This window comes from Limulus polyphemus, unplaced genomic scaffold, assembly GCF_000517525.1.
Source record: "Limulus polyphemus unplaced genomic scaffold, Limulus_polyphemus-2.1.2 Scaffold1682, whole genome shotgun sequence".
NCBI classification, from domain to species: Eukaryota; Metazoa; Arthropoda; class Merostomata; order Xiphosura; family Limulidae; genus Limulus; species Limulus polyphemus.
Window position 1 is genome coordinate 166,405 of NW_013667292.1, and position 13,963 is coordinate 180,367.

Below are 13,963 nucleotides of genomic sequence, written 5' to 3' on the forward strand. Positions count from 1 at the left end.
ATGGACGAAAGGCTGAGTCTATAATGCCACTAACAGATAAAACTTATGGATTAAAAAGTTAAATCAATAAAAGATGGTACTGATGAATCAAAGACTGGTACAACAGATGACACTAACAAATCAAAGGTAAAGCCCTATAATAGATGACACTAAGGGATCAAAAGTTAAACCCATAACTAATAGCACTATTGGATGAAAGGTTGAGCCTGTAACAGATGATGTTGATGGATCAAAGGTTGAGTCTATAATAGATGACACCGATAGGTCAAAGGTTGAAATGATTACACTAATGATAATAATGTATGATGGACCAAAACTTAAAAATTGGTTAAAAATTGGCACTAATGGGTCCATTTTTGTTTTTATTAACAGATGATTCTAAGGGGAAACCTTTGGACAACTGGAAATGATGAGTCTGAGGTTTAGTCTAAGACATGCCACTGGTGGGTAACAGGCCAAGCATATTAAAACAACTCTGTTTATAGCTTATTGGTGTAAACTTTTGAATCCAAGCACAGGTGAGAAGCAGGAAAAAGTATGAATCCCTCTAGAAATTAAAATATTATTTTAAAATTTAGAAATGAATAAAATAGGCATACATTTTTTTGTAAATGTTTGCTTTTGCCTAATACAAAATCTTTGACTCAATCTATATCAACAAAAAGTAATTGCATCAATGTAAGATACATAAATAACAAAAAAGAAAATTTAAATTTACCTTCACAATTTGGTAAATTAACAAATGTTTGATTAGGACCGCAAGTTATGACTGCATTTCCTTCAAGTCTGAATCCTCGATGGCACTGAACTCTCCCTTCATCACCATAGAAAAAATTTCTTTGTGGTTCGACAACAAATCCATTCTTAATTTCTGGGAGAATAAGACACTGAACACCTAGTTGTTGGATAAAACAATATATCTATTACATTTATGTATATCAAAATTACTAAGATAAATAACAAATTGGTAATTGGCATTCCGTTTCTCTTTGGCATTTCACACGCAATAGTGTAGGAAGGAGTTGCAAAGTGGAGGTGCTTGGCTAGCCATGCAGATTTTACAATGGGAGATTGAAAGTATAGGCTGGTAAAAGCAGCTTTTGTGCTGCCGAAGGCATCTCAATCTAGGGATCTGGGGGGAGGGGGTCTGTGGTCATGCCCCCTCCCCAAAATTAATATAATAATATAATTTACAATTGCTATATAAGCCAAATATGTAAAAGTGGGGAAGCTACAGCATCCCTGGTTCCAACACTTCTGACACATATATCCTACTAAAATAATGAATAATCTACTTGTCACAGGACCCCACAGTGACACAGCAGTAAGTTTTAGGGTTTATAATACTAATATCTGGAGTTTCATTTCTGTAGTGGGCAAAGTACAAATAACTCATTGTGCAGCTTTGTGCTTAGACTGAAAATAAAAGTTGACACAATGATTAAAAGAAAACCATAACCTCTGACAAATCTTAGTCACAACTTTATACTGCATTTTTTCCTCTAAATTAATTATACATTTGTTATTTTCTAAAAAAAAAAAGATAATAAAACATATTAAAGTTTTAATGAACAAAGCAAAGGTAATTTATGTCCATGGACTTTATTACTATTTTACCAAATATTTGACTTTCATCTATTGTAACCTTTAACATGTGGTATCTTAATGTTTTAGTTTCTATGCGCAAAAAATGTTTCATGAGTTTTAACTAAAGCTGTCAAATATGCAAGTTATATTATTCATAACCTTGCATTTACAAACTCACTAATAAATCATTTACAAAAGAAAATGACATTTTATTTCCTTTATTTTTTTAATCCAAAGGCAGAGTCCCTTTTAAGACTGAGGAAGTGGGGGAGACTTATCTATATAGCACTTCCGAGTATCTTCATATTGTCAAAAAACAACATTAGATTCCTTCAAGGGTTCCAGTTTTACAAATTCAGTTTGAGGCTTCTAAAGCTAGATATTATAAAATCTACATCTAGCAATGATATAAATATTAAGATTCACAGTTTATTCCTTTATATGTTATGAATTAACTTAATTACTGTAGCAAAACAAGTACAAACATACGTTCACATTTAGGGGGTGGTCCTGACCATTGACCATCAGTTTTACAAACAATGACAGGAACACCAATCCTGTAGAAGCCTGGTTCACATTCAAAACGGATAACAGTGCCATAGCTGCGTCCACCACCACTAAGGACTGTTTGAGAAGCATGAGGAGTTTCAAGTAGAGGAGGGCATGAGGAAGCAAGACACACTGGTAGATTTCGCCATTGACCATCTTCGGCACAGCGGATCATTTCTGTAGGCTTACCACTTGGGAATGCAAAACCGGCATAACATTGGTAGGTAGCATGACCTCTGTATGTGACATTGGTAGCTCCTACAGCAAATCCATTGTCAATTTGAGGTACTGGACCACAATAACGTTCTGAAAAATAAAATAATAGCTTCTGTATACCATCTTTCATACACATAAAAAAGGTTTTTGAAACACGCAATTATAAAAACTAATACTTTTGCTCCACTAATTACAATATACATTTTTAAATATCTTGAAATTGTTGCTATTGCATAACTAAAATATAATTTCTAGCCTCGTTGTTTTTAGTTTTTATCATATTGTTTCAATCATCCACAAATAATGGCAGCATAGTATTTCAGTAGAATAACTTTAAGATCAACTTAAAAAATGAATGTTACTTAATTTTTCATTAATGGACGTCAACAAACCTTGACAGCTTGGTATGTACCCCGTACTCCAATGTCCACCTTGCATACATTGAGCTACAATTTTTGTTTCTCCATTGCTAAACTCTTGACCAACAGGGCAGGTATATGTCACTTTTGCACCAAAAGCTGTATCTCTAGTTGATGCAAAAGCTCCTTCTCCAACTTGCAGCTGTGGGCAATCTTTGGATGGTAAATTAACATATGTTATGTAGTTACAGTAAGGTTGTGGCAATCAGATAGTAATCCATGTCATGGTTAACAGCCTATATATAGCCTAAGGTTAATGATTAATCAATTATTTTGACTGTGTATATAGTCTTTAGACAAGTTATCTCAAAAAAGGAATATAATCTTTGTTTTGAAATCAAAAGACACCTTGAATATTTGATAAAGAAAAATAAAGAAGATAAACACCAGGAATAAGCAGAAAGAAAATCACACACACCACACCAATCCACTTAATGATCCAAAAACACGATTAACATCATCCTTTCCAATGTGGACTTCAATACATTGGAGAAACAAATAGACCAATAAACATCAGAATTGAGGAATATAACAGACATAAAAGATTAATAATGACCAATCTGTAATAGCCCATCATGCCAGAAAATATCATAATACTAAATTAATATGATATGAACCATACGAGTGAAGAAAAGAAAGTGTAAAATAATCCTTTACCATCCACCTAACTGATAGAACATTGAGTTATCTCAGTATAATGGCTAGGAAAATCTGGATATCCTTCTGGAAAACATTGAAACAGTTTATTCAAACGCTAATACAGGGGAAGCTTTAATGAGGGAATAACACAGCCTTTCCACAAAGACTTAAAATTTAATCTCAACACTACCACCATATCCAGGATACAAAAGTAATTAATGATTAAACTCAGATGATTGGATAGGCTAATAGTCATGTTTTGTGGGGTGTTAAAGGTTGAAATAATTACCAATAAAGTGAGATTTGTAAAATAAAGCATAAATCAGCCTTCAATACATAGTTAGCAACTATGTAACAAGAGCTGAGAATGTGGATTCAAAAATAAGAGAACAAGCAGGCATCTGTATAGGTCATGAGCAGATCTGGAGTTTGAGGGCTGCCAGTCAAACCCTTACCCTACCCCCTAACATGCACACACATAGTTTTTTCTTAAATTCTGAATTTATTTGATCATTGAAACTGAAAACGTGAAATATGACAACAAATATAGTATAATAATGCCATTATACATTTAATAATACAATCAACTCAGGTTGCCCGATTTAAGATATCAGTTACAGTTAAATTTATTAATTAGTATAATAAACCAAGACAAATTTGAAATGTGTTTAAATATCCGTAAGCAAATTGCTAATTCTTCTGCTACAAATACAAAGCTACTGCTCTTGATGCTACTGTTCAGACTTTCAAATACATCTATTCTGATTGTGTGCAAAGACGTATGTGGTGCTAATCTAAAGAGGTTAAGATACAAAAGCAGCTCAGTGTTGATCACACAGATTAGCTTAAGCAAGTGCATACAAATATAGCACTTACTAAAACTTTAAAAGCAAGCATAAATAATGTTAAATAACAAATAAAAATCAAACCACAAACATAATTTCAGTATAATCTTTCAGTAAAATCGTTTTAATTTTAATAAGAATGACACTACACATGCAGATTTAATTGTAATTAAGCTATACTTGAAGTCAAGGTACTAAAACTCAAAAAAGCAAAATTAAAATTTAGATAAACAATGGTATACTGAAACATACATAATTCTGCAAAATTTAGGATGTTCACAATATAACCTTATTTGAACATATGACTTCATCAAACAACTTATCTCATCGGCATTGGATATGGCAAATATAGTGTGGTTGATATGTTGTAATATATTCTCACTTTGCTTTCCATCACAGGTTTTTAGATTTATCAACTTGATATATGAAGATATGAAAAGATACAAGCATTTGCCACATAGAAGCAGACAACTGTCATAACAATGTTCTAAATGGATAACTTATGTGTTTTTAAATGTATCTTGAATGAATAAATATACAAAGTTTAAGTAAAATTGTCAAATGATGTTAAGGGCTACATGAATAACCCTTACCAAAAACATTAATGAAAGTAATAAATCCTACTATCTAAGAGGTTATAAACAAATTTAGAGATTCTGTATATATTTTTACAAAGGTAATTGGTTATGAAAATATGCTTTAATTTGTGCAACCTTTTAGAAGCTTTAAAAAAAATAAAGCATTAATAATGATTTGTATCTTCAAAAAAACTTCTTACCAGCACTAAAGCTTGCTTTCCATCCAGATGCTGTGTGTAAAGGATTACTTTTAAAGAGCAGGATCATGTGGCCTGAACTTGCTGTTAGAGTCAGAGAGGGTCGAGATTTTCCAGTGAAACCTTCACCTGGGTGGAGCTGAACACCTCCCTCTGGATTTGTTCCATCATATATCTGGTATTAAAGTTTCAAGAATATCATGAGAAAAAAGACGTTTTTATTAATACTGTGGAATAAATTTTAAAAAAGAAAGTTCTACTAATTTCCAAATCAATCAATTTCAAATATAGCATTTTAATTTTTTTTCTTATATATGTAAGTATTGTTATATGGAAAAGAAAATCTTTTTACAAGTCCAAAAGACTAGACTAACCTCCACATAGTCATCTCCATTAACATCAAAATGAGTGAACCTTAATGACACTGATCCACCCTCAGGTCGGGTGATACTGTACTTGCAAATTTGATTACTTGGGTAATTTACTACACCAAATGCTGGTGAAGAGATGTTTCCAGATGAGGCTACCATCTCTACCTCACACCCTACAGTTACAGAAACCATTGGAAACATTACTGATTATTTCAAATATAAATATTTACTCAAATATATTTAGCTTCTAATTTGTTTTAAAATATATATTTTCCATTAAAATGTCAACAAACATTACAAAAGACAAGTGAACAGTGTTTCCCACATTTCTATAATAACTTGCATTTGAAAGAAGGTAATTTTATATATAAACATATTCTTCCTTAAATATTCATTAGAAAATATGAAACAATTTCTTTATGCAATGCTTTCATAACTTTCATAAGCTTCTGGCTTGTATTTCTTTAGGCTTTAGAATAAAATGAATAAATTACCTAATCTCAATTTAATAAGTGTAATTTATCCACTGTCTCTGTAGCTTTTGTGAAATGAAGAAAATTGAAAACTTGCCTGATCTAAAACGGATAGTAAATCCTTTCCTGCTGTCTCCATAACTTGTGTGTAGATAAAGATATATCTTGTTTGATGTTGACATTGTGAACTTAGGAACAACCTGTGAGCTACCTGACAACTTTGCTAAAAGAGGATCAGATGGCATTGCTCCATCCCGGACAAGTACGTAATCTTTGTTAAGCTCTAGGTCCATCTCCACCACCTTTAATATAAACCATATTGATAGTGATCATGATGTATAATTCCTTAAGCTTTACCTACTGAAAATCAGAAGGGGAAAAAAGTAAACTAAAATTTACAATATAGAGTAGTAAAGTGCTTTAAGAAATTACAAGGAGAAAAGTCATTACATTTTATACTTAACTTTCAAGCAGAAGGGAAATAAGCAAGAGGAACTATGAAATACAAGAAGAAGAATCATGATATTTTATGAAGGAGAAAATAAAATAAAATGATGCAGAAAAACAAATACTAGTGTATAACTATTATAAATAAAAAGCAATTCATAATGTGTAAAAACAAGATAAATAGCAAAGAAGAAAATCAATTTTGGCCTTACAGCTATATAATGTTTATACTTAAAAAAAAAAAGAACATAAAACATATTCACAGGTTAATATGTTTTATAAACTAATGAAACTCAAAAGTTAATACATTTTATAAATGGACCAGATTCATAAGTTGATATAATTCAGAGATAAAACAACATTATAAGTTAATAGTTTTAAACTAACCAAATTCATTACTTAAGCAAAACATCTTTTAAGATTAATATGTTTAAACTCTATATTGGTACTACCTGATAAGTTAATGTTTTATTCACTAAAACCTAACATTTCCCATTCTAAGTATGAAGTAAATATCATCCAAAAATAACTTTAGCTTTATTTCAGTAGTAACTGTAATGTATGTAGCCTCTTTGATATAGTTTTTTATTTTCATTCATAAAATAGTAATTTGTGTAAATGAAGTACATTTATTTCTTCCACACATTAAAACAAAGTAAAAAGCTATAATAGCACACAAGTACAAAAAACTGAACACTTTTATTTTTCTTATATATTTAGAATAAATTTTATGACAACATATTTTACCTCAAGTGTTATGATGCGACCTTGAGGTGCAGTAATGATGTACACACATTCCAAGCCACCAGGGTATGGATCTGGATACATTGGAGACGTGAGCAACTGAGCTGTTGCTTGAGCAAATAATTCTCCTCCACACTTTATGGGTTCTGAAATTAACAGACATCATTTCGATTTAATGTAATGTGCATCTTATGTTATTAAAAAAAAAACAGCAACAAGTAAACTGTGAAATTATAATGCAATCTACACATTTGCGTGGATTTTGACACTGACAGAATCCACTTGTGTTTACTATAGTTTGCATTTTTTCTCTTCTTAATTTTAGATGTTATGTGAAGTCTGTTAACTGTGAAGTTATAATGCAATCTATTCTTTTATTTTAGTTAATTTAGTTCTTTACCTAAGCATGCAACTTTTTTTCTTTCAACAGTGAAATATGTTAATCATTTTATAAATATTCCTCAGCATTAACAAGTTTCTTTAAGACTTCTAAAAATCCTGGAAATAGTTTAATCAGATTTTATTGAAAGATTAAGCATCAAAAGATTTCCAAGGTGCTTAATACAACAGAACTGCATTTATAAACTAACTTAAAATAAACCAATGTAACAATGTTTTCATTACTTACATTGCTCAGACAGCACATAAAAAATACATCCCAAAAACTAATTACATTTGATAGACAGTATCATACATAAATGCAGTACATTATAATGTTATATTTGAATGACCTGTTTTCCAACTAGCACGGAATCCATTTCTTTCAACAGAGGAATCAGATCTGAACTTTATAATCATGAGATTAGAAGCTGTCACAAATGATCGAGAGCTCAGGTCCTCCCTTCCTGACAGAGTAACAAGGGAAACACTTGATTCCTCAGTACGACCACCAGCCAAGATTTGTACGGTATCAAAGTTGGCCTCTGTCTCAAAATCAGAAAACTATAAAAAAAAAACATAATTTATGTTCATACATGGAAATTTCAATTCAGACATCATTTTATATGCATAGAAGATTAACGATATACTTTAATAGACAAAATATATGCTTTATGCACTTCCAAGATATTTTTACCCTTTTGTACAGATGTCTCTGCTTTTTAACCCACCTGTAAGACAATTCCTGCTCCAACCGGCCCTTCAAGAGTCCACTTACAATCCAAGTTGGATGCATATTTGTTTGGATAGTTAGGAGACTGGACTGAGTCTCCAGAACTTTGAAGATAAAAGTGACAAGAATCTAAAAAACATAATAATGATATATACATTTTTCTAATATAGTTATTTTCGTTTTTACAGTTAAAAGAAATAAAAATTTCAACAGATTAATGGCATTTTTTAAAAATATTATACACATTTTTTTTACTTCAGAATAAAAATCCTTACTTTTTTATTATTTTAAAAGTATGATGAATATAATTGTTGATTAAGCTATGTTCAAATTGCATATTTATATATATAGCTTATAGGTGTATATGATAGAGATCATTGAGATAATATTAAAAACTCAAACATTCTACTGTAACTGTCATCTATGGAACACACAGGGTGACTTACTTGGACACTCAGTCTCATCTGATTGGTCTCCACAATCATCTTCTCCATCACACTGCCAATGGCTACTGATACACTGTCCATTACTGCATGCAAAAGAACCTATATGCAAAAAATGAATTACGTAAACTCTTAATAATATTTTAGAATAGTAAAAAAATAGTCAAAATAGTGACCTTGTGTAGTTCTAGTTATTGAAAAGAAGCAGTTAGAGCAGGTCTAATCAGCCAGTAATCTAAAATAGTTACAAATATAAAATGAGCTAATTTCATTATGATTGAAAAAACGTTCATGCTATTAGCTACAGAGGAGTTTGAATTTAAACAGTTATGCCAAATCCACATTTACATTATATATGTAACAACATGATAATAAATTGGAATTTTTTTAAACAATCACTCCAATAAATAGTTTTTCATGTAAAATTATAAGTCCATGTACTAATGCAGTGAATTCAGCAAAGTTTATTAAAATCATATTACACTTTACAGGTTCAATATCAGAAAACATAAACTAATGATGACAGCTTACTTCTATACTGCACAGATCTTTTCCTTTTGGAGTTGCCTTTAAGTTTTATTAATATAATTATTAAGCTTGCAAGTTAACATTTTAGTAAAAGTGAAAATTTCATCTAAGTTTATGTCTTCATAAAGTTACTTTGTATTAAACTTAATTCTAAGAACTTAAAAGTGAAAATAAAGAATATATTATAGCATGTCAACCAAACTACATTTGCCATATGCAGGGCCGACCAGTCCTTTCGTACAATACTGGGGTTCATAAACCTAACTAGGAGTAAAATACAATATAGTAGTGGTTTGAACGCTATTTTTATCATAAGCTTTGATGAACAACGACTGTTAATGTTATGGTGTGAATAAGATTAACTAAATAAGCTATAACTATAATTATTATTATCATTTTACGTTACGCTTAAGCTCCTGTGCTAGGCTAAATATTTGACGTAAGTGGCGTTAAACACTTAATAAGTTCGAAAATAAAGAAAATGCTATAAGCATAAATAGTTAATAAAGTATCATAATTATTTATACATACACAGTACATTATATTTTCAAATAATATAAGGTAAGCACCTTTTGGGCAACTATTAAGTTGGCACATAAACGGAAGCAATGCTTCGCATGGGGCTAGTTGCCAAGCCTGAGAATTTCCAATCAAATGAGCTAGAACACATTTTCCATCTCGTGGTTTGGGCTGATTCCAGGACCAAAATCCGACATATTTAGGTATAAAGTCACCTCCAGCTGATTCCAAGGTATTCGTAGACAAATCGTCAACAGATTTCATGCCTGCAGATACATATTTCTTATAATTTACAGTCACAAATATATCTTATTTTCCCTATATTTCTTTGAAAAATATATGAGAAGGTGATTATTTATGGATTAAAAAGCAAATTATACTTATTTATATGTTCATTTGAAAACACTACATGTAATTTTTTTTAATACCTGTAACTGTGATTACATACAACTTTAAGAAAATATGATTTAATTTAAATAATATAAACATATTTGTATAAACAACTAATATTTGAATCACCAATGTAAAACTTTGAGTAATAATATCCCTAGTATTCACAAATGTACAGATTATTCAGTAGATGGCGGGCTAGTATTGGCTATAATATAACTCGCCAACAACTCGTATTCTTTTTCAAGAACATATAATAAAATCACAAACCTATCCAGTAGGCCACCTGACCCACACTTCTAAGACTTTCAGCAGCCACTGAGCCAGAGTAGTTGTTCTGCCCATATTCGGTTATAAGAACGAGCTCGCTGCCGTACCTGTTGAATATGAATAAAAACAATGCCTTTATATAATGCTGTGTAAGATACAGGTCGGTTGGTTATTTTATAGTTTTTAGGGAATAAAGTAACTGATAAACAGCGCTAATGCAAACTGAATTTTAAATGGGATAACTGTATTGATGTGTAAAGTTTACTAACTTGTGTTGGAATGATATAACAAGTTAAACGCATAATACTCTTCTAGTGTAACATAAGAGACAACTTAAATATTACAGTCAGATATTCAGTTTCGTGGGCTAAGAAATATGAATGAAATAAGAGTGAGTCGTAGATTATTTAGATTATATATTAGTTTTGGAATAACCAAATAGAATTATAGCTTGATAAATTAATCTAATATATCGTGACCTTAAAATTCCGATAGAAATTAACCGATTTCATATGAAAAATGTAATGAATATCGTTAAAGTTATATCATGGCCTTAAATAGCCAACGAAGGACAGAGTGCAGTTAGCCCATTGTGTAGCTTTGTATTAAACAACAACAAACAGTCGTTAATCGGACAAGAAAGGGGGGAAACTTCAATTAATTATTTTATCACAAAAACTACACATATTTTGTCCCTATATGTTCAAGATAATATATATATATATACATTCTGCACAATATTGACAATATTAAGAATAATAACATAGAACTGAGTACAATGTTGAGTATTAACTTTTGAGGGTAGGTATTATCATATGGAAAATAATATTACTATAGAAAACATCAAAATATCAATATTTTTAAAATTTGTTTTATGATATCCTGATAAAATAACGCATTTTTCGCGTATGCTTAATGTAAATTTCTTCTTCTACCCATATATTTCTCAGAACAACACACTGTAACTAAGCTTGGTTTTCAAGTTATTCTGTCCTTGACACCATTCTGTCGTTACTTTCTGCTTCCATTCAGTAATCAGACTACTTCATTAAACTTAACACAGGTGTTCTAGTTGAAGTTGAAGGAATGAAATGTACAGTTCGAAAGTATGCATATTTCTAGAAGTGGAACAGTTGCCAAAACCATTCTTATTCTTATTAAGTCACAGTCCCACACGTAAGTATTAATTAAACCTTAACTACTAAACCTGTACTCTTAAAATGGTATATAGTCTGTAAAAGAAAAACAAAACAAAAGCGAATTGCATGAAAATGTTCAGCTTTATTAGTTAAACAACTTTTTTTAGTACTGATACATTATTTCGTCCTTGATTGGTAAAAGACATGTTAATCTGTGGTTTTCGTGAACCTGAAAACAATTATTTTTTTAATTGTAGGATTTGCCCATTTGTAAAATATTTCACGCAGTTTAATTGCATTAGCTTAACGGGGAGCTAGCTAGCTTTGTTCTTCGTTATCCACCAGCCACACACGCCGAGTTTTCCATGATGAAGTTATATAATGTTTTCGTAAAAATACTAATGTCCGAGGAGAATCGACTGAAGTTAAATGATTTGTAATGTTAGAAATTTGTAATAGCTCCTGATCAAATATCTGGAGTGTTCCGATTGATAAGCGTTATAACAATCACAGTTATAGCTTCCGAAACATATAGCATACCAACTATAACAAACCAATAATAGATACTCTTTTTTGGCGCGTCGCATTGGTTATATTTATAGGCATGTGGAGAGTTTCTAGAAAATTCAGATTACGTAACAATACAAAGCTACATTAAACGTTTACGTACATACACATATTGTTGATTCTTACACTCGAGAATCTTTTACAACTTTAGAGAATAGGCGGGAGTTTCGCAATACATATTTAACAGTATACGTTATGCATATTTCTAAATATAAATTTAATATAAACGAACGTCGATATTTAAATAAATATATAATAATAAATCCGTCACACTCACCTTATAGCTGTTCGAAAAGTGCACTGCTGATTTCACAACACAATGTCACTTTCTCGCTCATGTTCTTTCTAACCTTCTGTATCATTCGTGATGTTACGATTGTGTAAGCTGTTATGATTTTCTCCATGACTTTTTTTCAGGTTATTCGGGCGTGTGACAAACACCGAGTGTTTGACGTTTCCCCAAAAATATAAGTGCAATGTTTTCAGACCAGGAGAACATACAGGATCCCCACATAAGAAGATCACACGATCTGGGAAGGTTAATAACACCCCAATCAATTATTAGAGCAAAATATAAAAAAGAGAAACTAAATGAGACAAAGATATGCCTTAAAATAATGTTAGTATGCGCTATATTTTCCATCACTCTGTATTACAACACACACATATATATATATATATATATGTAGGTTATCTCAAAATTTATCATTTATATATCATAAACATGCATATATACGTAGGTAGAGAGAGAAATAGTCTTAAACTATGTTGATATATATACATTTTTGTAAGTATTAGGTATTTCTCGGGTATATCAACCAGATCATCGTTTTCTCGGGAAATAATAATTGTAAATTTATGGTGATAAAGGATTCTATTCTCTTTAGATCTTCAAGCGTAGGAAGTCATCGGTGGTACAGCAAATCTTATATCTATACAAACACTTATGTGATAGCAAATCTTATATCTATACAAACACTTATGTGATAGCAAATCTTATATCTATACAAACACTTATGTTACAGCAAATCTTATATCTATACAAACACTTATGTGACAGCAAATCTTATATCTATACAAACACTTACGTTACAGCAAATCTTATATCTATACAAACACTTACGTTACAGCAAATCTTATATCTATACAAACACTTATGAAGTATGCAAGTTCTTATCTAATTTCCCCTTCTTTTCACTAATGTTATAAAATGTTTGGGATAAGCGTAGCCTAGTGATTAGTGTGTTTGGCTGCAGACTGAAAAGTTAAAGGTTCATGAGGTGATTCGTTGATCACGTTCCTTACATTCAGCTGTGGACGCATTACAAAAATGAGAGTCATTCGGCTCAAAGAGCTGGACAAAACTCCTGTGGTGGTGAGTGCTGCTGGACGGATTCCTTTCCTCTGGTTAGTAGTTCAAAATTAGGAACGTCTATTAGGGGACTTCGTTCTGACAGTTTAACCCCTGTTCACCTAAACTGCTGCTAAGGATGAGATTTCCAGTAAAATGTCGTATATATGTGATTTGAAACTGAACAGAAAATATGGGACTTAAAACGTACCAATTTCCTGTTTTAATACAGACAGACTAGAAAGAAAAATGTCACGATACATTATTCATAGCAAGTATCAAAAGTAACGTATGTAATACTATTCTGGCATAGTTAACCATCGATGTTCCCAACAAACATGTAATATTACCCCTGCAAAATGACTTCTTCCCAATACAAGTATAAGTCATGAAAAGAATCACTTGAGATGTAACTTCGCAAATCTTACCTTTGATCAAGTTTAATGACTATTAAAATGCCATAAACTTGATCATACGTTGTTAGGATAATGAAAAGTTCAGGTTTATAATTTAGAATGTTAAAGATATTTATGAAATTTACTTCTTTCACTCTTTTTATAGAACTCGCGGTGTATCTACC

General features: G+C 31.2%; 1 protein-coding gene across 1 annotated transcript in view; it reads right to left on the bottom strand.

The window, feature by feature from the left end:
• The window catches only part of LOC106464543, a 90,107-nt gene that overhangs the window by 51,979 nt on the left and 24,165 nt on the right, over positions 1-13,963 (bottom strand). The window contains 12 exon segments of the mRNA XM_013924687.2: positions 719-895; positions 2,077-2,442; positions 2,745-2,924; positions 5,034-5,205; positions 5,405-5,574; positions 5,972-6,176; positions 7,069-7,211; positions 7,797-8,007; positions 8,175-8,305; positions 8,623-8,721; positions 9,717-9,932; positions 10,327-10,433. Coding sequence (XP_013780141.1) covers positions 719-895; positions 2,077-2,442; positions 2,745-2,924; positions 5,034-5,205; positions 5,405-5,574; positions 5,972-6,176; positions 7,069-7,211; positions 7,797-8,007; positions 8,175-8,305; positions 8,623-8,721; positions 9,717-9,932; positions 10,327-10,433 — 2,177 coding nt within the window.